The sequence below is a fragment of the Anser anser genome, assembly GCF_964211835.1.
Source record: "Anser anser genome assembly, chromosome: 9".
Classification (NCBI taxonomy): domain Eukaryota; kingdom Metazoa; phylum Chordata; class Aves; order Anseriformes; family Anatidae; genus Anser; species Anser anser.
The window spans coordinates 4,598,058-4,619,101 of record NC_139729.1 but is presented as its reverse complement, the minus strand read 5'-3'; the positions used below and the strand labels follow the sequence as shown (position 1 = coordinate 4,619,101).

Sequence of the window (21,044 nt, the reverse complement as noted above, 5' to 3'; positions counted from 1 at the left end):
CCCTGACAGTAGCACAGACTCACCTCCAGTCCACGTATTTAAGAACGCACAGCACACTGAGCACATTGACATGGACAGAGATAGGGAGAATTCTTAGCAGCTTGCCTACCTCAGCAAAGTGTAAATGCAGCTGGTTCACATACAGACTATACTCAACCATTGCAAGATGCATTTTTTCTTCCCTTTCCTATCCTTCTTCATCTTGGGAAGAGGTCTTTTGTTCCAGGTTGCTCCTCCGCACATGCACAGTTACTCAAAAGTAACGTTAACCCATGGAAGAATTGTGTTCTTGCTGTCACTTTAGTTAGTTAAGTAATAATTTCTTCATAAGGTAGTTCACTCGGAAATTTGTTGTTATAAATTGTTATCAGTGTGAATTAAGTTTACAGGACAAGTATGATAAACCTTCCAAATGTAGCCATAAAACAACTGTTTCCCTCTGGCTTACATCTAACTTCAAATGTCACACATCTATGCAGGTTAACAGCATTAAATTTGCATCAGTTAACTGATGTTAGGAATCTGATCAGGAACTATTTAAAAGTGACAGCTAACTTACCTGTGATGTAGCCTTCTAAAGCTTTTGGCACCAGTGACTTTGCAGTTCTTAGGTCTTCAGCTGAGCATTTGCCTGCCTCAAGTCCAAAGGACATTCCCATTCTCTTCAGCACCTCACTGTCATCATGAATCTCGAAAGTGTTATCAAAATTAAAGAGGTATTCAAATCTGCATGTAAAAAGCCAAAGTGAGATGGTTTAGCAAAGAAGCATAGCTTTGCTGTTTTTGCCCTTTTTTGGGGGTGGGGTGGGGTGGGTTTGTTCTGAGTGAGGTAAATGGCAAGTCTTCATTATCCATAAACGGTCCTTACAAAGAAGTGCTGCAAATGATTTTTCTCTTCTGCTTCTGTGACTGGCAAGCCTACAACGTTTAAAATGGTGCTTTGCCAATTAAAATGACTTCACCATTACAGGAAAAAAAAAGGCTAAAATTTTCTACCTTGTTAAACAGATTCAAAGGGGAATAGGCTGGTCTTAATAAACATGAACCTTCATTTGTACTAAATCCAGTACTTTTAAAGGTCACCTGCAGCCCTGTCACTGAAGTATTTTGTTTTTACTTCTTTTATATTTAACTTTCTGTTCTAATCTGCAACGCTCCTCCTGTGAACTGACCTATTTACCTTGGTATAACTTTGCTTTTTGGATGCATTTGGATGAAGCTAGCAGAGCAGGCTGTTTGAGGTCTTGTATATTCAAAGCCTAACGGTTCTGCTACAGGATTCTCAAAATGTTTTTCATTGCATATACAAGCAGAAATAGTAACGTAAACTTAAGAAAGCGTTAACAATAGCAGGGGCATCTAGACTAGCCTTATACTATAATCACAGGCTATTAAAAGCCTGGACAGCACCAGCCCAATGATTACAATAGAAGGCTTGTTCCCAGTAACTCATTTTTTGCTGCCAAATCTTCACCTCTGGAAAAAACAGTCTATCCATGAGATATGAGCTTTAAAAGATAACTCCACTGGTGGGTCAGTCATTCGCCCAAACTCTTTTTTAATCTATGGATTTTCTTGATTGTACTTTGTGCCTTACACAATCAAACAAACAAACCTGATCCAGTAAGTTTGGAAAAGTGTTTTGTGCCTACACACAGAAATCGCACCTATAAATTTATGTGCTTTGTTCTAGGTGTAGCTGACCTAGTTACAGATGTCACTTCTTTTGTGACTCATACGGTATTACTTGAATAACCTATATTGCTTATGCAGCTGTACTTATTTAAGCATAACCGCATCAAAAGAGAAAATAAGATGTGTCACTATACCTTTAATTGGTACAGTTATTTTCCTGCTGTCTGGACTGCTGCAGCTGAAGTCATGCAGCTATGTTTAAACAAACAGGATGGGAGACCAGTGTCATAGTGAACTGGCAGGCTGTATACTAACTAATAACTGAATTCAGCTTTTATGGCCCAGTACTAAGTATTTATTAATAGCTCTGCATTTTTCCTCCCGTGTGTTGTGGCCAAATACTGGCTATGAGGAAGGAGTGGAATGCAACACACTAACAGTAATACTTCTCCAGTATCATTTCTAGCATCCTGCGGCCTCTGATGCAAGACCTCTACACATGTTCTGCATTTGCCATAAATAGCTATTTGACAATTTTCTTTCAGTGACTTAATGTGAACCCTTTTTGAACTTATATAAACGTCTGGCATGTGCATCATCAAATGCTATGATCTGCACAGACAGTTACAAAACCACATATTCTTTTTGTCTAAAACTTGTCACCTGGTAACTTCTCTTAATGGCTCCTAATTTTAACTTTAAAAAGCAACTGTGAACAGCTACTCTCTGTGCACATTCCCCAGGTCAGCCATGATTTTATAGACATCTGTGAATCCACTGCTCTCTGTTCTCCAGGCCAAGGAGTCCATCTGTTCCTTCTGTGAAAGCCTGTTCCTAGCTTCATTCACTCTTGCTGCCCTCCTGTGTCTCTCTCCTGGTTCTGCTACACTTTTTTCCAAGAACAGGACAGCAGATAATATTCCAGATATAAAAGCACTATACACATCAGGTTTACACTGTAAAACTCTTTAACTCTTTTTACTCTTTTTCCTAATAATTATTAACATTATTTTGTCCATTATTGAGAAATCAACTTTTGTTCTCGTAGAATGACCTACTGGACTGCCAACTTACTATTCAGTGCTAAAAGCTGGGTCCAGAGGCCAGTACGGTGAATGAAAAGTTTGGGTACATTTCCTGTCCCTCTCCCTTGGTAAGCGTAAACTTGATTAACAATAAATTTCATCTGCCATTGTGTAATCTACATGTTGGCATCTGTTTATGCCATGTACTATTCTAGTTGTTCAGTCAACATCCATTTTTATTTCCTTGGATAACTATTGTCAGCTAACTTCTTATCTCACTTTTATGGAAGTATTTACGCAACCCAGCAGGATTTCACTGTTGTTCCCCTTCATTAAAACAGCCAATAATTTGGTTTCCTTTTCTTGCTTAACATTCAGCCTGTTATTAAATTAACGAATGAATCTTTTCTTTTATTCCCAGTCACTTATTCTGTTTAAGGCCTGCTATGGAGTGGCCTTGTGAGCTCAGCCAGATTACTCTGTTCCATGCTCAGTGAGACAGGAAAACTAACACTGATCAGGTGACATCACACTACCCAGTCTGTGTATGACCTATCTAAATCTTTGTAACATTTACTAATTAGTCTGATTATTGGTCAGTTTAACAAAAAAAGAAAAAAACAATGGTGTCATATTTGCTACGTTCTGTTCTTTTGGTACTAAAGTGAGTTCAGTGTTAGCGTTATGCTTCCCACTTAAGCTTCTTTACAGTGCTTGGGTGAACACCATCTGCTCCTGCCGATTTGTTACTATTCTCACGGAACTACTTTACCAACTTTGGGATAAATCCCCTGCCAGATCTCTGATGTCCAGATATACTTACAGAAAGTTTTAACATGAAAAATACCCTTAAACTCCAGCCTCTGGAGGTAACTAAGTTACATAGAGGATGGGCTTTTAGTTGTTTTTTTTTTTTTTTATTTGCTTGTTTTCACCTCGCTTGTAGTGAGGCTTTATTTCCTTTGTCTATTCCCTTATACAGCTTGGTTATATAAACTGAAACATCAATAGCTTAGATAATTTTGGCATGCTAATTTTTAGTAGTAGTGTTTTCTTACAGTTTGAGATTGTAGGGAACATTTTACACTTCTCTAGACACCAAAAGTCAGTTTCATTTTTGACAACTTTAAAGCAGTGGTTCTGAAGTTCCAGTATGAAATTGTTCAACTTACTAATGACTTAAAACCTAAATACAGAGCAGTGTTTAAAAAAATGTGGTAAGAACTGTACTATGTATCTATAAAACAAGGGTATAGTTAAGCTAAAGCACTACTGATCTTAAAATTACATGTTCTACAGCATTTCTACCTTCAATAGCATTATTGTGTTATGTTGGTGCTTAAGTTACCTGAGAACAGCTCTATTTATACTGTATGGTAATTGACTCAATACAGTTCAATACAGGATTTGTACACTATAGAATGAAATCCCTAACCTAGGGCATTAAGGTAAAGCCAGCTATTTTCATGTAATAAACTAGTTATGATCGGATTAACAGTGAATATAATAGCACCTCTCACACTTTCAGCCACATTTTCACAGGATGAAGTGCATCAGCACCCAGCAGTATATAAGTGAAGGGTTTTCAGGTAAACTCAAGAGTGCAATGTATAGCAGTATGCTTACAAAGGCAAATTTCAAATTTCTGTATCGTTTACTTGTCTTTTTTTTTCCCCTCAAAGAGCTAGATACAAACTTTTTCCTATTTAAAGATAGCAAGAGATGTTATCTCTTTCAAAATTATCATTTCCACTCCTAGGATGTTACTTTTGTGTAATGGATCACCTTGCATTTCTGACTAAATGTATCTATGGCACATTAAGAATAAAAATTCAAGCCACTGGCTTGAATAGCTTTTTTAAAACCAAAACCAAATGGCTTTATTAAAAGCTAGCACTGTCCTAGTATATATACTTCATTCACTTCTTTTTCCTGTGCAGTGAATGCTCCTTAAAATGTTAGACCATGGAAATTTAAATGCACAATTACTTTAAATAAACTAGGACAGTTTCTCTAATTAGTTCAAACAAAAATTCCGGTCCACAAAAAAAGCAAAATTCTAAAACTTGATTCCATAAACACTTACTTATCACTTGATATGCTGCAGTCAATGACTGTTCTTTTGCTAGTGTTGACTATTAAGAAAGGCAGCTGTATTGTTGAGTTCAAAGCTGGAGGGCCTTGATTTTGTTGTTCATTTTGCTGATTTCTTTGTACCAAGTTTTTGAATGCTATTTGCTGTAGAAAGAAAGAAAAAAAAAACAATTAAAATGAAGACAACAGTGTTTCCATGAAGGGAAACTTCATAGATCTTATTTACCAACTCTCAATACCTCCAGTGATGTTCAGTCAAAAGGTGAGCTGTGCCCTGACTTCCCCTTTGCGCTAATAGTGAAGCTTGTCAGGAACAAAGTTAAACCGTACAAATTTTTATGCCTCTCTTGCTTAACCCCTGGAAATGAAACAATGGAGCAATAACAACGTGTGGTGAGAATGCTTCCTCACACCTTCTGAAAAGATGTTGGAGTCAGAGGTCTCCTCTGCTATCTTATATGCATAATTACCTCAGATTAGGAGCTAGTTACAAATTACAGCATTCCCCCCTTTCTCAGCATCTGTCTTCTCTCCCCCTCTCATCCATCACTCTGTTTTCTCAGAAGAGTTTATTTTGAAATTCTGCTTTCAACATTTTAAACAGGTGCTGTTTGTGACACCACCCCCTCTCTACTGAATTCTTATACATGACTGCATATGTATGAAAATAAGTGTTTTTAGGAAATGTTATTTGAGGGATTGGAAATCAGGGTACTCACCCATTTGCAAGCACTACTTTTTCCACTTAGGGGGAAGATGGATAGACAAAACCCCTAAGGACTGTTAAAGCACTTGACAGTGAATGTAAGTGTATAATTACAGTTGTAGAAAGTAAGGGAGTGCAAATCTGATGTTTTCAGACCAATAGTATCTGAGTTGCCTCACTTTTACCAGGGTAATTTTATGTTACTCAGAGAAGCTGCTAATTTCCTAGGTCAGCTTGAATCAGAATTATGCCCTAAACAGAGAAATAGTTTTTGCTGCCGAGGGAAAAAAAATGTATCAGATATTTAGTTTCTAATTAGATGAAAACTGTATTGTTATACTTCCACCAGGAAAAAAAATAGCCTTATTGCCTATAACTTCATACTAAAGTCTGACTGCATTTACATTACTGAATGCCTGTGCAGAGATCAAAACATTTAACAATGCTCATAACTGTATTTATAAGCTATTACTTTATAAACAAAGATGCATTTGAAATACATTTCTGCAGTCGATGCTAAAATCAAAGTTCTACTTAGGTAAATAAGTTTGAAATATATTTCAAAGTTTTCCTAGATGCACATCAGAACCTAAAAAACCTAGATTTGCCAGCCTTTCATTCTAGTTCAAAGCTGAATCCAGAAATATTTCTCCCCTAGAATAACTCCATACATACTTACATAAATTCAGTTACAAATTTTACAGCTTAGAATAAAATAATTTATTTCAATTGAAACTAGCCAGAGAAGGTAACTAGGGGTCTTTGAGTTGTTCCCATTCCCACTAATTCTTACAGAGCTTCAGCAGAATCCTTACAAAAGGCTGTGGCATGTAGAAGCAGTATGTTGTAGGTAAAAATGAGTCAGGATGTGAGGGTAAGAGGTTCCCCAGACCAGAAACCAGAAAGTTCTCAAGTGTGAAACTTTTCTTCTCTATATCAGAGCTGCTAAACAAAACTAGAAAGAAGTTCTAACATGATGGACTCTTACTGGTTAATTTAATTTATATAAAAAGTAATTTAAATATATACCTGCAGCAGCAGTTCTTGTAGCTGTGCTCGCTTCTCTTTTATCCGTTCAATCCTCTTCTGTTTTTCTATCTTAAAATATAAATGTATATATATCATGGTAAGTATTCAGTGACCTTGTCTGTTCCACTCTGTCAGACTGAATAGATGTTAGAACTACATCAGTGTGCAAAAAATCCCCATTTTCTTTGTAAACGGTGGTGAATTCCCTGGCACAGTAAGTAACTTTCAAGTCTTTTCGGCCCTACCCACTAACAATATAGTCTCTTCTTCTTCAGAAAGACTAATCGCATAGGCACATGAGTGTTTCCATAAAATAGGACTATGCATATGCATACTCATTGGGTGGATGAATTTTCCAAGTTTCTTCAATAGACAATACAGCAAAAGCAGATTTCTTACTATATCTAGAAAGATAATTAATGTAACCTGAACAAGAAACTGTTCTGTATTGGACAGGCACCCCCCACATTTTAAGATAGCTCTTGTCACAAGTAGCACAAATATAATGCATATTAAGGTGTGTTTGCATATAGTCATTACAGGAGTTTGCAGTAAATACAGTAACTTGTGCTTCGTATTTATGGAGGGTTCAGCCTCGAGGACAAGCGACATCTGTGCACTTAAATTCTGGCATCCCTGCAAAAACAGGGCAACTCCTAGCCTGCTGGAAAAATAACAATGCACGTACCCAATAAGTATTTTTTTTTTTTCCTGCTAGTTCATAACTAGTATTTGACAGCCTAGCAAAAAATATTTTTCAATTTAATTTCCTTTCATTGATGCCTCCAAGCACACACTAATAACAAAATAGTTTTCCTTTCAAATGTACACAATTTTGTCAATGTAACAGTACTTAAGTTCTTTTGGCTTTCTTATGGTTATTTTGGGCTCCTACAGACTTTAACCTTCGAAGTTAACCCTGATACCATGAATGTTCGTTTTCTAAGGTAAACAGTTTTTATAACTTGTATAACATTGTATATTTGTGTATACCAAATAAAAGTGAACTTAGCATACATAATAAACATATCAATGAGGTTAAAATTGTGGAAAAAAACCCCACAAAACTCTTAAGTTTTTACGCTCCATTATCAGAACCTGTGTACTACACAGAAATTTCCATCTCCCTCACTTTACCTCTAGATTCTGACATTCCTGAGCTGAGTTTGTAGGAAGGCCGATCCATCTGATTTCCTTTTTCTCCTTTGAAATTATGTTCATTGCCATCAGCACATTAAGGGCATCGTAAACTCTCCGTCTAATATTTTTCTGATCGTAAGCCTGCTAAGGAAACAGCTCAGCATTAATAACAACCGAAGGTCTCAAAAATAGAACACATCCTTCATGGAGAAGTAAAGGCAAAAAACAAAAAGCAATTTTAAGTGAGAGTGATATTAAAACAGGATGCCTTCATCTGTGCTATTGCTTGGATACCACACCAACATCGTTGTTTGCAAACAAAAGCTTCAGGCCTGCCTAAAGCCTCTGGGCAGCAATTCCCATCATGGCAAGTCCACTACAGGTGGAGAGCCTGACTAGACTCATATGGTCGGTATTGAGCATTTTTTGAAGCGATTTTTTTTTGGCAGACTTGCTTGTTTATAATTTAGATGGAGTTTAATTCTTCATTTTAATTCTGTATTTTAGTATGGAATTTGATATATAAATAACTTAAGGGTATGTCTTATACTTCCAAGGTAGCTAAGTGAGGAAAACTATGGCATGCGGCAGGATAGCACAACAACAGCAGGAAGAGAATTCCATGATAAATCAGCCAATTTTGTAATGGTAGAAAAAAAATCAATGCGTTCATCACTTACCGAATCTGTAGCTAGGTGGCTGTTCGAATTTGTGAATTCTGACACCAGCTCATCAGCAACTTCGTTGTATGAAGTTGTTCCTTTACGTTGAACTTTTTCACATACTTTCATTGAAAAATGCCTCAGACCTTTCCCATTTTTATCTCCTTTTTTGCTTCTTTTACTATAAAGGACAAAAGTAATTATTTTAAGATGTTGAAATTCAATAAGCATACTTTCCTGCTGCATATAATTTCAGTGTATTTTTTTCTTTTAATTTCAGATTAATTTTTAAATTTAGGTATTCTAATTTCATATGCTTTGATTTACTTTTTAATTAACTGTTCTTCATAGGTGTTATGTTAACAGTATGACAAATGTCACTGAGTTCCTAAAGACATGCTAGAACAATTTAAGAATGGAAAATTTTATTTCATTCTTGACAGTATTATGGACACTTGGAAACCAAAATACTTTAATAAGCAGGACTTACCTGACAGAACAAAAAAAAATTACCTTTCTCCTGTGCATTTCTTAACAAAAAGAATTTGCAATTACGATATTTGTATGCATGTTTCAACAGGAGCATTTAAAATGCTTAGATGATTTTTTTAAATTACAAATGTAGAAGTTGGTTTGATAACATGTTTCAGGGAGAGGTGTTATTTTACAGAAATAGCCCTAGTTCTGTCAACTGTAGCAAGCTAAGAAAAACATAAAAATATGAGAATGCTTTTGAAAATTTTGCATGTATTTAAGAAAACAGGACACTGGAAAAAACGACAGAACAAAAGTATAAAAGAACAGCAGAAGAATAAAATAAAATTAAAACAAAAAAAAAAAATTTCTAAACCCTATGCAGTTTTTCAATTTGAGTAATTGTGATAGATAAACAAACAACACCTTGAATGCATCCAAAGAAGTTTTGGAAGCAAAGAAACAATTATTTAGTTACAGGTATTTGTCACACAGGAAACTAGATCAATCCTGTTTCTGAAGATGTATTGCATTTTTCACAACTCCAATTTTGCTTGTAACAGTAAATGTAAATACATCAGAAGTAAATATAAATAATAAGTAAATGTAAATATTAGGAAGTGATGACAAAGAGTACTGAATTGTAACTACAAAGAATAACATACTATGTAGTTTTTACTGTGGAGGAGTGAAAACTGATTAAAGAGGGAACTGGACACCCAGCTCTCTGAAAGGCAGATTTGAAGAAGCAAACAAGGTATGGCCATGTAAATAAAACGTATGTTCAATAGTACTCACCTTTCTGAAAAATCTGATTCTATAAATTCTCGCGTTCTCTTTCTGTCCCTATGAGAAGACAATTCAAACATATTAAACCAGTATTTTATTTCTAGACCAATAATATCCATGTATTTGGTACCTAGCTAGGTAGTGTTTGCCATTAAACAAACTGAAGAAAGAAATCTGCACACAAAGTTTGACAAAATTTGAAGAGAAAAGGGCTAGAACTTCGGAGGTTGTCTAAGCTTACTGTCAGACAGTTAGGAAACTTTTGTTCCCAATTTTACCATGTTTTGCCCAAATAATCTTAGGGAATTGACTTCACCTGGAACTACAGAAGTGCTGATGTGAGCTAGGTAACCAAATCCCATCAAAACGAAAAGCTGTACTCCTTTGAGAATTCCTATTTACAATTCTCCCACGTTACAGACATTGCTTTTAAACAGTGCAGAAGATATGTCCTATATTTACAGGATATTGAATGTTTTGGTATCTTTAAACAAAATACAAACAATAAACGTATGTTCTGTGTTAGAGCTGATGCATACTATCATAACAGAGATACTCCAACGTAGTCGATATGAATTTTGCACAGGAGTGGCAGTCACCAGTCAGTGCCAGTTTCCTTACAGTTCTGTTTATTAGCTACAGCAAGAAGATTTCAGAAGCTGCATTTCAAACTTTTCTCTTACTCTTGCAGCTGATACAATGCACAATGCTTGGGAACTGTCACAGTAAATTACTTCATGTTGGTACCCTGCAATTTTGAAAACAGGTCTCACAGCAGATACTTACACAGCTAAAAAGCTGGCAGTATTAATGAAGGGAGCTGAACGAACATGATGGCTCTGAAGTTCTGTGCCATGAGAGGCTGCGTGTATTGGGTTGGGCAATTCAGAACTTTCTTCAATCTGACCAGTCCCACCAGCAGGCACCTTCCCCCTGCGGTGGCTGCAGGTTTTCTCCTTGGCAGCCCCTGTCCATGGTGCTTACTGGAGCAGAGAGCTGGGGCAGGGGCTGCCACTGTGTGGGCAGCAGGGGCCTGGACTGGCAGTGAGTGGAGATCTGGCCCTGGTCTGTAATGCCAGGATGTCTGGGGTTGTGTGAAGCCCTGAGCCTGACTATGATATCTCCTTATTTGCCTTTGGAAACAATTTGGAATCTATGAAGAAGAGTAAACAGACTCTTCATCACTGCATTTGAATGAAGCTGAAGAAAGCTAACCAAAGTTCACTGCCTAGTTGAGCACGCTGTGAGCAGACACAAACTCTTCCCTCACCAGGCTACTGAAAGAACTTATGTCTGGCCTCCATAGTTCACAAAAGTTGCAGAAACAAAATCATCTTTGACATCTCCCTTTCAAATAAAATCAAATCCACATGGATTCAAAAGCTATTTGAGGAGAAAAACCCCCATGCAGCAAGAAAAGCAAGCTTAAAAACTGCTCAGCTGGGCCTGCAGTTTATTGACTGTGTGGTGGGAATATAGCAACTAGGAGGTACAAGCACATGACAGATTTTGCTTACAGCACAGCATGAAGAAAGTCAAGATACAAACACATCCTCTTTAAGCCATTTCCTAGATGGTCCATTTTCTCACCTCTAAAGCTGGAAAGGTATTACTGACATTCATCACTGATTAGGAAATAAACCAGATGTACAGATAAATTACTTTTTAATTTTCACAGGCAAAGCACGGCATCTGTCTTGAGACAGATAAGCTCAACAGTACAGAAATTAAAAAAATAAAATCATGAAATACTGTAAAGACCAGATTACCTTGGATGACATAATGATGGTACTCTGAAATATCTAGGAAGCCCATGAAAAAAATTTGATACCGTAAAATAATAATAAAAATACAGCACTGACTACATTCAAAATTTGTTATTACAGCTTTAGTCTTAAATGCCTCTAAGTGTACTTGAAAGATTCTCCCCCTCTTGGCACCTGCTGATAACAGTATATCCAAGTAGCTTTGCTACTGAGCATGAATTTATGAAAAATAGAGGCTTTTTTTAATGGGACTCATAAATTTGTGACTTTCCATTCTCACACAGGAACAGACACTGCCATAAAGCAAAAATAAAACAGTAATGTGACTTCTGTGTGTAACTGTTCATATGTTCCAGATATCGCAAGCACTTACTGTGCTAAGCAGCATACTCCTTTCAATTGTGGAAGAACCAGAAACTGTGAGCTAACATGTAGTTCGAACAGTGTAAATATAAAAAAAAAACAGAGCAGATCCACAAACATCTTTAAATAAACCAAAAATCTTACCCCGGAACCCAGCCAGTAGCTTCTGTTATGTGCGTCTGCGTGACCATTGTTGGAGCTGGGTTATATGGACTCCCAATCAGAACACTCCCTGAATTGGTCAGTCTTTGTGATGTGCTTATGAGCTGGGAAATTAGAAATAAAATTAAAAAACAAAACAAAACAAACAAAAAACCACAGCTTTTAAAACACAACAGAGGTTAACATATCCCAAAATTCATATTAAGCATTTAAGGAAAAAAAAAAAAAAAAAAAGCATGTACCAGATGTAAGCTGTAGTCAAAAATAGACAGAAGGGGTGCCATTAGAAGGTATTCATACATGACAGTAATTACAATACTGTTACGTTTTCTGCCAGTTGTGGCTTATTACTGTATTACTCTTAAGGACAAGAACTAGACAAACAGCCATAATGACTAGGTAGAGGAGAGAGGACCTGTCCCTAAATGCATCTAATTCTTTCTTCCAGATTACGTCTAGGACATTTCTTGATTACTGGAATCAATGAAGCTTCATTCCCAGTGGATTTGTCTCTTGTAATTGTCAGTATTTGGTACCAAGGTCTGAGCTCCAGGTCAGCTATTCCCCGCAGTATGCAGTGGCCACAAGATCTCAAGGCCTTCTAGGAAGCTAATACAACACTGTACCTATGAAATTACATCTGAAGTCTATATTGTATACACAGAAAATACAGTACATTTAGACAAACCTATTGTAATTCTATGCACAGTGGTCGTTAACACTAAAACACTTGATCTCAACTTTTAAATTACATCCAACTTCATTCTTTAACATAGGTCACCAGAAGAATTCAGACAGCGTTTAAAAATGAAACAGTATTAATTAATCTTTTAAATAAACACGTTAAATTCTTTTTATTCCAATACGGTATGATTTACACCAAAGCCTCCTGGAGAATGCTTTTTACTCATATCCCTATTTTTTAAAATTTGTTATACTTTTAGTAGCATTTTGAGTACCAAATATATTAAACTTCATGCTTTCCTTTACTACATATCACTTACCCAACAGCCATATGGGTATATGGCAGATAGTTTGTTTGGTATTCATCAATATCTTTTAAACAATTAGAGAAATGTTATCTGAAGAGTTTCCAACTTCCTTACCTACCTTGTTGAGCATTGCTTTACACCCCTCCTAACTCCAAATTGTGACTATATTTCTTGCATTTTTTTCTCCTGAAGAAATAAATTTATTTTATTTGTCCTTTCTTTTATCTCCATTGTTTAACTTCTAGCTTATAGGTAAGTGAACAGCTTGACAGAGAAAGACATGTGGAAAAAAAAAGAAATACTAGGAAAAGTGAGACACAGGGCCAATTAAGGTATTTACTGGTAGGCATTAGAGAACATGAGATTCCCCACTGTTATTTTACACACTGTATGCCAGCAAAGGAAAGATACAAACTTTTATCAACTTACTGCTACATTGGCTTAAAATCAGAAACATTTTGTAATAGAACGATTAATTTTTAAAAGCTTAATTAAGTTCAGCAGTAATGTCAATATGTGAGAATCTAAAATACATTATTTCAATTAAAGCTTAGTTCAATCCAATAAGTTTTTAATTTCCTGCAACACTGTGAATAATTATTGTCAGTAAGCATACAGCTCTGCCAGCATACGGCAGACACGTCGGAGAGAAAATATTTTAAGTATTTTGCATACTGAAATTTGTTTTATCACATTCCACCCACCATTAGGTTTCACACTGCTCTACTCATAAATATATTATTAAAAGAGTGGGTTCTGTCTGATCTCCTTATAATTTTAACAGCTAGTGTAATAAATTGAGTGGCAAAATCATGTTTGAGCATCTTAGACTCATCCTGTATCTCTCTGTACCTTGGTGCCACCTGGAGGAAAGGACAACAGCAGCGCTCCTGCCAGGCCCAGGGCAGCCACGGCATGGGGTCAGCATGATGCTCAGCCAGGCACCCACAGCTGGTAGTTGCACAAGTACAAAATCTACAGCTTACTATTAAAAGTCTGTTACCGAATGTTTGCCTTCCAAATATGCTACACACTGTGTATTTTCAAAAGATTTATTCCATCCTAAGAGCAAACATTTTTGCAGTGTGCCTGAAGTAATCACATCAATACACTGCACAGCATAAAACAGAAAAAGAAAAGCTCATCCTAATTTGGCAAATAGAAATTTATGGGGTGTGTTAAGTTGCTGCAATCAAGCACTCCCATTTTTATCACTAATACTTGCACTGTTAAATTCAGTCCTGCAGAGTACTGCTGCTGTTAGCTGAGATGCCTTGCCTCAATCTCCAGCTGGTCCTACTGCAGCAGGAGGGGTTGTGCACCTCAGCACTGCTACTGAGCAGGGGCAGACAGAAGACATCTGCATTGCCCAGCTGGGGACGTACTCCCCCTTAGCTAACGCTGCAAGATGGTGTAAAATCCCAGTACCAACACTGGAACACTAGCAGTTCTCACAGACAGCAAGACCTAGGCAAGCCTAACACCCAGTATGCCTTGCGTTACCTGAATCTAATGAAACCGCAACACACACCTGCTTACAAGAATCCAGCCCCCAAACTGTGTTTCACTGTTGGCGTAGCTGCCCTGTAAGACAAATGATCACCCTTCAGCCGATACCCTGCTCCCCACCCTGGGGTTGTCTGTCTGTCTGAAGAACCTGGAACAGCTGAGAGGGCTGCAACCCACATGGGTAAAGAAAACCAAAAAACCCTCACGGCAGCAGGATGTTGCTAATGTGGCTGAGATGCCAAAGGAATTGTAACACCCCTGCTGTTAAGAACTTGTTAACGTTCTCTTATAAACACAGCCATGCCCTGGATGCCTTAGAGGGTCTGTGTTGATAGCTAAGAAGGAAATGTGTTCTAAATACAGCAGCATCTTACTGCAAAACAGACATTTTTAGCGTTTTCCCCCCTTATACTGTGAAATAAAATACATATTCTTTTACTTGGCATACATAAGATTAAGTTCTTAAAATATGAGAAAATTCTACCAAAACAGCTTTGCCGTGTAAACTAAGTGCAAACCAATGCTTTCTTTTGTACAGTTCTAGTTACTGCAGTGCTACATTTCATAGGACATGTTACTGTAACAGGCAGAGATAAACAAGCCAGTCCTTCAACAGTAAGCGTTCAAGTAAAAAACATCTCTGATCATCCTATTTCAGCTACCCAAAATACATGAAAATGTCTCCTTTACTATTATAAAAGAGCAGCAGAGAATCTCCAGTAAGAACTCTATGTCTTAATGAGAGTGCTTTGAAACCAAACAGCAAACCATGTTAACAAGCACATGACAGCCCCTTCAAATGAGCTTGCCAGACTTTGTAACATGACAAAAAGCTGGTGAAATTAACGGACAATAACTGGCTTTCTGTAATGTCACCCAGAATAAAGTCAATAGGGCAGCAACCTATGCTAGCAAGAGACAGTTTAGTTCCTGATTAAGCAAAAAAAAGTAACCATGTATCTAATATTAGGGAAACAGTCCCTGTTATATACCAGTATTTTGAGAAATGTATCATCAGAAGTAGCAATATTTGATATAAAGTATGATGGCAAGCAAAATGTAATGCACATAGATTAGTGTAGCAGAGAACTAAGCATCAATAACCAAACAGATTTTTAAACCAGAGGCAATAAATGACATTTATATAGTATTTTTTCCTTCTGTCACATGTAAGTATGAAGAAGAGCTGCCAAAAGTGGGATTCCAATGGAGTGCATGTTAATGAATAAGTTGCAAGAGAAGAATCTTGCAATTTAAAAAATGCTCATAGAAGTAACCATGCCAGAAAATAGTCATTTTCTTTCTGGTATCATTAAGTTAGAGTTATATTAGGTAGTTCTTATCACATTACACTATGGTGTATTTTTAACTACATAGCATTGATTACAATACATCTAGTGCTGATACTCACTTTTGTTCACTTTGTGTTGCTGTACAGAAATTTGAAAACGTACATCTGTAAATCTACACTGAAAACTAAATCTACAGCCAAGTTCCTAGCAAGGTTCATATCTCCATTTTTTCATGTTTCCATATTACATAAATGGGCAGTTACACACCTAGTTACACAAGTTAGCATTACTGCAGTTGCAAAACTTACCATTTGGGGTCCAACATTCACATTAATTGGTCCTAAGGTTTTTGGCAAAATCTTTGTTGGGGAGTTCGTGCTGGAAACTGGCAATGTAATTATTGAAATATTACCTAGAAAGAAAAAAAGGCAATAGAGTTTTAAATTACCTCTTTAGTAACTTAGAAGTAACACTGGTGAATTCTCACATCATTTTTACACTTTGGAACCAGGTTAACTTTTCTTGTCTCATACACTGCAAAAATAGCCTTCCAGAACAGCCACTAAACCTCTTAGCAGATGTCACAAGGACACCTTACAAAACTATAAAGCTTCACTAATTTATCTCTGAATTACATCTTAGTATTTTATTTCCAGAAGCAATTTCTTCTTGCCTAGGATAAAGAGCATGCAGCCTGCCGTACACTCGAAGTTTAAAATTCATGGGCGTACTTCTAGAGTCATAGAATATCCCAAGTTGGCAGGGACCCACGAAGATTATCGAGTCCAACTCATGAAGCTGTTCTACACACTAATCCTTTTTACAATCACAAGCATATGTACAAAATATGGATCTATCTATCTTTATAGCCTTAACCATTCCTTGTCTGACTATACCATAGTATTGTAAAACACCAGTGAAGTAAGCCTATCAGTATCACTGTAGAGATGGAGCAAATGATGCCTTTGCAACTACCTGAAGTACCAGAGCAGGCAGCTGGATAGCAGGACGAAGCCAACCATCCCACCTTCAACCCAGTATCTCTTCATCCCAAGATGCTGATCATCTCTGTGCTCCTGCACTGCTTACCGACCTAACGCTTCCTGCCTTCACACAGCTCTGTGCTGAGTACCTCACAAATGCTGCTGCTGCTCCTCTCTTCCAAACTGTATCCTGTAATCTTGATTACTCAGACTTAATGTCTTAATCAAAACTGTCCTGCAGCACTACCATTAGCCCACAAATATTCAGACTGTTGTACACAAGCCACCCAAAGCGGTGAAAACACTCATTTATCTGTGGGCATCGTGGCAGCAGCAGCTCCCCTGGCAGTTTCAAATCATCCAAATACATCCCGCATTCCTGCGTGCAGCTTTACTCCCGTCCGCAGTCACAGCGGTGGGGCGGGAGGTGAGCCAAGCAGAGGGAAGAGGTGCCACTGCCTCCTTACCCACAGCGCCAGCTTGGGACTGGCTGGGGTTGAGCTGTAAGGCCGCGGACTGGCTCCTGAAGAGCTACGGACGCTCTCTCGTACTGGCTCTCTGGCACCTGAGGTTCCTTCAGAGCAGCACAGGGACCAGCCCTCACCACCCGCCCTGCCCTGCCCTGCCCTCCGTCCACAGGAGCTGGCAAATGTTCTGCCCAGCTGAGGAGACATCTCTGCATCTCTGTGAGACAGCTCTGTTCCCTGGGCTTCTCTTACAGCTTGTTTACCTCCGCTGCCCACTGTCTTATCACTTGGTCCTGAACCATGGTCTTTTATATATATATTTTTACGGCTATGTTCTGCAATAACTGAAAAATTATAAATACAACAATGTAACTGCTCTGTAATACAAAGCAGAAGCAACACACTGGAAAAAAATGTACTTAGGAAACGATGTTCTGAATCTACAACACAAAGCCATATATATAGCCACATGCAAAGTCTCACCTTTATAAAAAAATGAACAGAGATCAGAGAGATGTTATGATTTGAGACAGGGATGTTCTAATATTCTGTGCAAATTCCTTTGGCATCAGGAGTAATGCTACTACTAAACGTTAATTTTCCAAAAGACAGATCTGTATCTGAGAACATCTGAAGAACAAGCTTGACGGAATTACTAAATAATTTATTCAGTCACCTAGCTCACCTAGAAAAAAAATGTAAAAGATCACATGCTTGCAAACCCAAACCCTGCAGTAAATTTTTGCTCTAGCATGAAAATTTGTGAGGAAGTGACAAAGCACAGAGTACGTCATGATTTACATACCCTGTGTTCATTTTGAGCTCAGTTCATTTTGACACTCCTCTAAGCTGACTAGTTACTTGTCACTTTATTTTTGCTCAGGATTTGTTAAGCTGTGCTGCAAACTCTCACTAAAACCCAGTCAAATATAGGTCAAATATTCAAAATGCTATCTAACAGTGGGAACACACTTTCATCTTTCCACAGCAAAGCCAACAGTTGGTTTGGTTAGTTGCTGTGAAAAGTTGATGCATTTCCAAGTATATCCTCACATCGTCACCCCAATCTAAAGGAACACATTTGGCAGTCGCTATCACCAGTGCCACCCCTGCCTCTGCAGACAAGGAGAAGCTGAGGTCCAGCTTGGGAGAGCGCCCCATCGCAGCAGCCCAGGGCTGTGGGGCACAGCTGCCAGGAGAGATGTGGAGCTGGCCAGGGCCCACCCCACCACCAGGAGGACACCCCCACAAACTGGGAACGGCCAGCTCAGAGAGCTCGCACAGCTTGCTAACACAACTAGCTGTGTTTTACACCAAGTTTTTGAGGTTACTTCACCTCTTTTTGCTGTGGAGTGGGTAATTTCTTAAGGTTTGAAGGCAATGTAGTATTACAAGATAGTACGCATCAACAGGAATGATCTCTTCAAGTCTTATTTATGAAGCAGCATAGAGAAAGAAAAAAGGAGTACTAGTCATGCTGTTTGCAGATTGTCTGAAAAAATACTCAGGAGATCTCTGTTCTCAACTTCAAGTAGAAATAACACTAAATTAATTATACATACTTTATTACAAAGCAGTTGTAAAAGCTTTAAATGTGATCAATTTCCAAATAAATGCCAAGTCTTAATAACACCCATCGCATGGGGACAAAAAAAGATTACACTGATTCACGATTCCCTGAAAAACAGTGGCGTGTACAGCGATAAGCTGAACACAATGGGACCCAGCCACTTCCTCGTCACGGTCATCTCGCTGCATGGATGGAAACGGTCAGCACAGATGGATCAAACTAGGATTTGTATAATAATACTTAGCTCTTATATGATGTTTCTCAGAAGTACTTTCAAAGCACAAAGGAGGCCATGTCATCATTCCCATTTTACCTATGGGACACCAAGCACGTGGGAAAGAAACCCCCTTATAGCTCTCATAGAGGCTTTAACTACAATATAATTAACACCACAACAAACTGAGCATGCTTGCCAAATTCCAAATGTAAATCTGTCAGTGGACGTATGTAGTTTCTCTAAGAACAAAAGCACTTTGCTTCTACACATTGTTTTTCCATCACCCAGTCACCACTAGTGCTGTTTCTCATGGAGAAAAAACTGGGTTGCTATTCTAAGTACATAACTACTATTCTTCCTGGCACTTCCAAAATATTTTCACTTGCACACACAAAGAAGATTTCAATTCAACTGAATTCAAGCAGTCACAGTACAAAGCTATTCATGTGCATGTACATGCACACTCACATGTACACACCTCTAATCATCCCACAAGGCTTCTTTTAAATTTCACACTGCATCCTAAATAATATGGAGCTAAACAGGTTTTTAGTGATTTTCCCGTATAAGTAAATCTGTTAGGTCTGGAGCTTCTTTGCAAAGATAATCAGAAACAATGTAAACCTGGAATCTACAGGATCTGTCACGGCCAGTTTGAAGGAGACCATAGCCAATGGGAAACACAGATCAACCAGCTGGGGTCACACAATGTGCACGTCAACAAAAAAAGGCTTTGAATTTTTAGACAAAACACCAGGGAAGTTTAGGTAATTTGGATTTCACACGCAAAGCCCAGAAACAAATAGCCATATTTTACTTACAACCTGGAAATGTTCTGATATTATAAAGCGTATCAATAAACAGTTGTGTTCAACAATATTGCCTGTGGTCTGATACTAATAGCAAAGAAACCAGTTCACAGTTATGAAATATCTGTCCATTAGGGTATTTTGCAATAATGTATACGTTGTTTCCTCAGGCTCTTCTATTAAGCTAAAACCAAATGGATCTCCAAGACCAGGACACAATAATATAAAAGCATATAGAAAAACTCAGCAGTTACTTACGTATGTTCTTTAAGTACATTTCTTCATTTTTTTCTTGCACAAACTTACTAAGCTATAAACATAACTTTAACAATTCCATAGTCAGTAGGAACACAAACATATCTAGAAATATCTGAAATCAAAGAGAGATATAGGAAACTAAAAAAAAAAATAAAAAAATAGGGCAGGCAGTATTTCGGTGTACTTCAGGCTTACATTGGCCAGCACATTTTCAGTCTTTTCTCAGTTTGGGACAAATTTGTATGAGTTAGCAGTTGTATCAATCTCAAAATACCAAGTGTGGGCCTGTTGATAAGCAAGCAATTCTGTTGTCTTGGACGTTTTTGTAGATCTCTTCAAGCACACCATGAACTGCCAGGGCTCTGCAGGCCCCCCGAGGCCCTGGTCAGACCTGCAGCAGCACCACCGACGAACTCAGGTTCATCAAGCAGCCCTCAACACCAGCACCCATCCCTGTCCCAGGCCAGCACAGCCACATGTATGGCTACGCAGTGAACTTGCATTCTTTTCCTTTTGCAAGGGGGAAAACGGGTATTTTTCTGTTGAACCTGTTCTCCGGTCCAGCAAACTGCTCAGCCACCTACACGGCTATGCTGGCACAAGCCAAAGGACAACATTTAAAAGCAGCTGTGAGGTGCCCAGGGCCAACTTTAACTGACACAGTTGCCAGAGGAAATGTCTACAAAAACTAGCAAAAGATTAAATTGTAAGGAAAGGTAGAAAATGGTAAATATGTAATTATAACAACTACACTGCATTTTTATAATATATATAATGGGGATTATAAAACTAAAGTGTTTAACTTACTGATTGGGAATGACTCATTTAAGATACTTAAGACATGACAATATCAAACTTTTGAGGATGTTTCCAAAAATCGCCTACTATTTTTTTGCATGTTTTAACACACCAATCCCTTGTTTTGGGGGAGCTGGGATGCATTCTGTCTCTTTCAGTCTCCCAGACAGATTGTACTTTAAATTCTCCTGGGCGCACACACAACTCTGCAACGTGAACTCTACCGTAAGCCCGATTTAATTCTCCCACAGCTCAAAACAATCACCCAAACCCATCACTGAGCTGTCACTGTCCAGCTCACCCA

At 38.0% G+C, this 21,044-nt stretch overlaps 1 protein-coding gene across 14 annotated transcripts in view; it reads right to left on the bottom strand.

Annotated features, from left to right (window-relative positions):
* Window positions 1–21,044, bottom strand: part of TFDP2 (transcription factor Dp-2) — a 54,161-nt gene that overhangs the window by 13,884 nt on the left and 19,233 nt on the right. For 9 of the 14 annotated variants that reach the window (XM_083847890.1, XM_083847883.1, XM_083847889.1 and 6 more), the window contains 8 exons: window positions 15,947–16,050; window positions 11,828–11,949; window positions 9,564–9,611; window positions 8,310–8,472; window positions 7,627–7,773; window positions 6,490–6,558; window positions 4,747–4,898; window positions 560–726 (listed from right to left, as the gene is read on the bottom strand). In XM_083847890.1, the coding sequence (XP_083704016.1) occupies window positions 560–726; window positions 4,747–4,898; window positions 6,490–6,558; window positions 7,627–7,773; window positions 8,310–8,472; window positions 9,564–9,611; window positions 11,828–11,949; window positions 15,947–16,050 (972 nt within the window). The remainder of the gene's footprint in view (window positions 1–559; window positions 727–4,746; window positions 4,899–6,489; window positions 6,559–7,626; window positions 7,774–8,309; window positions 8,473–9,563; window positions 9,612–11,827; window positions 11,950–15,946; window positions 16,051–21,044) is intronic. The other 5 variants (XM_083847894.1, XM_083847892.1, XM_083847886.1 and 2 more) reach the window with 1 other exon arrangement.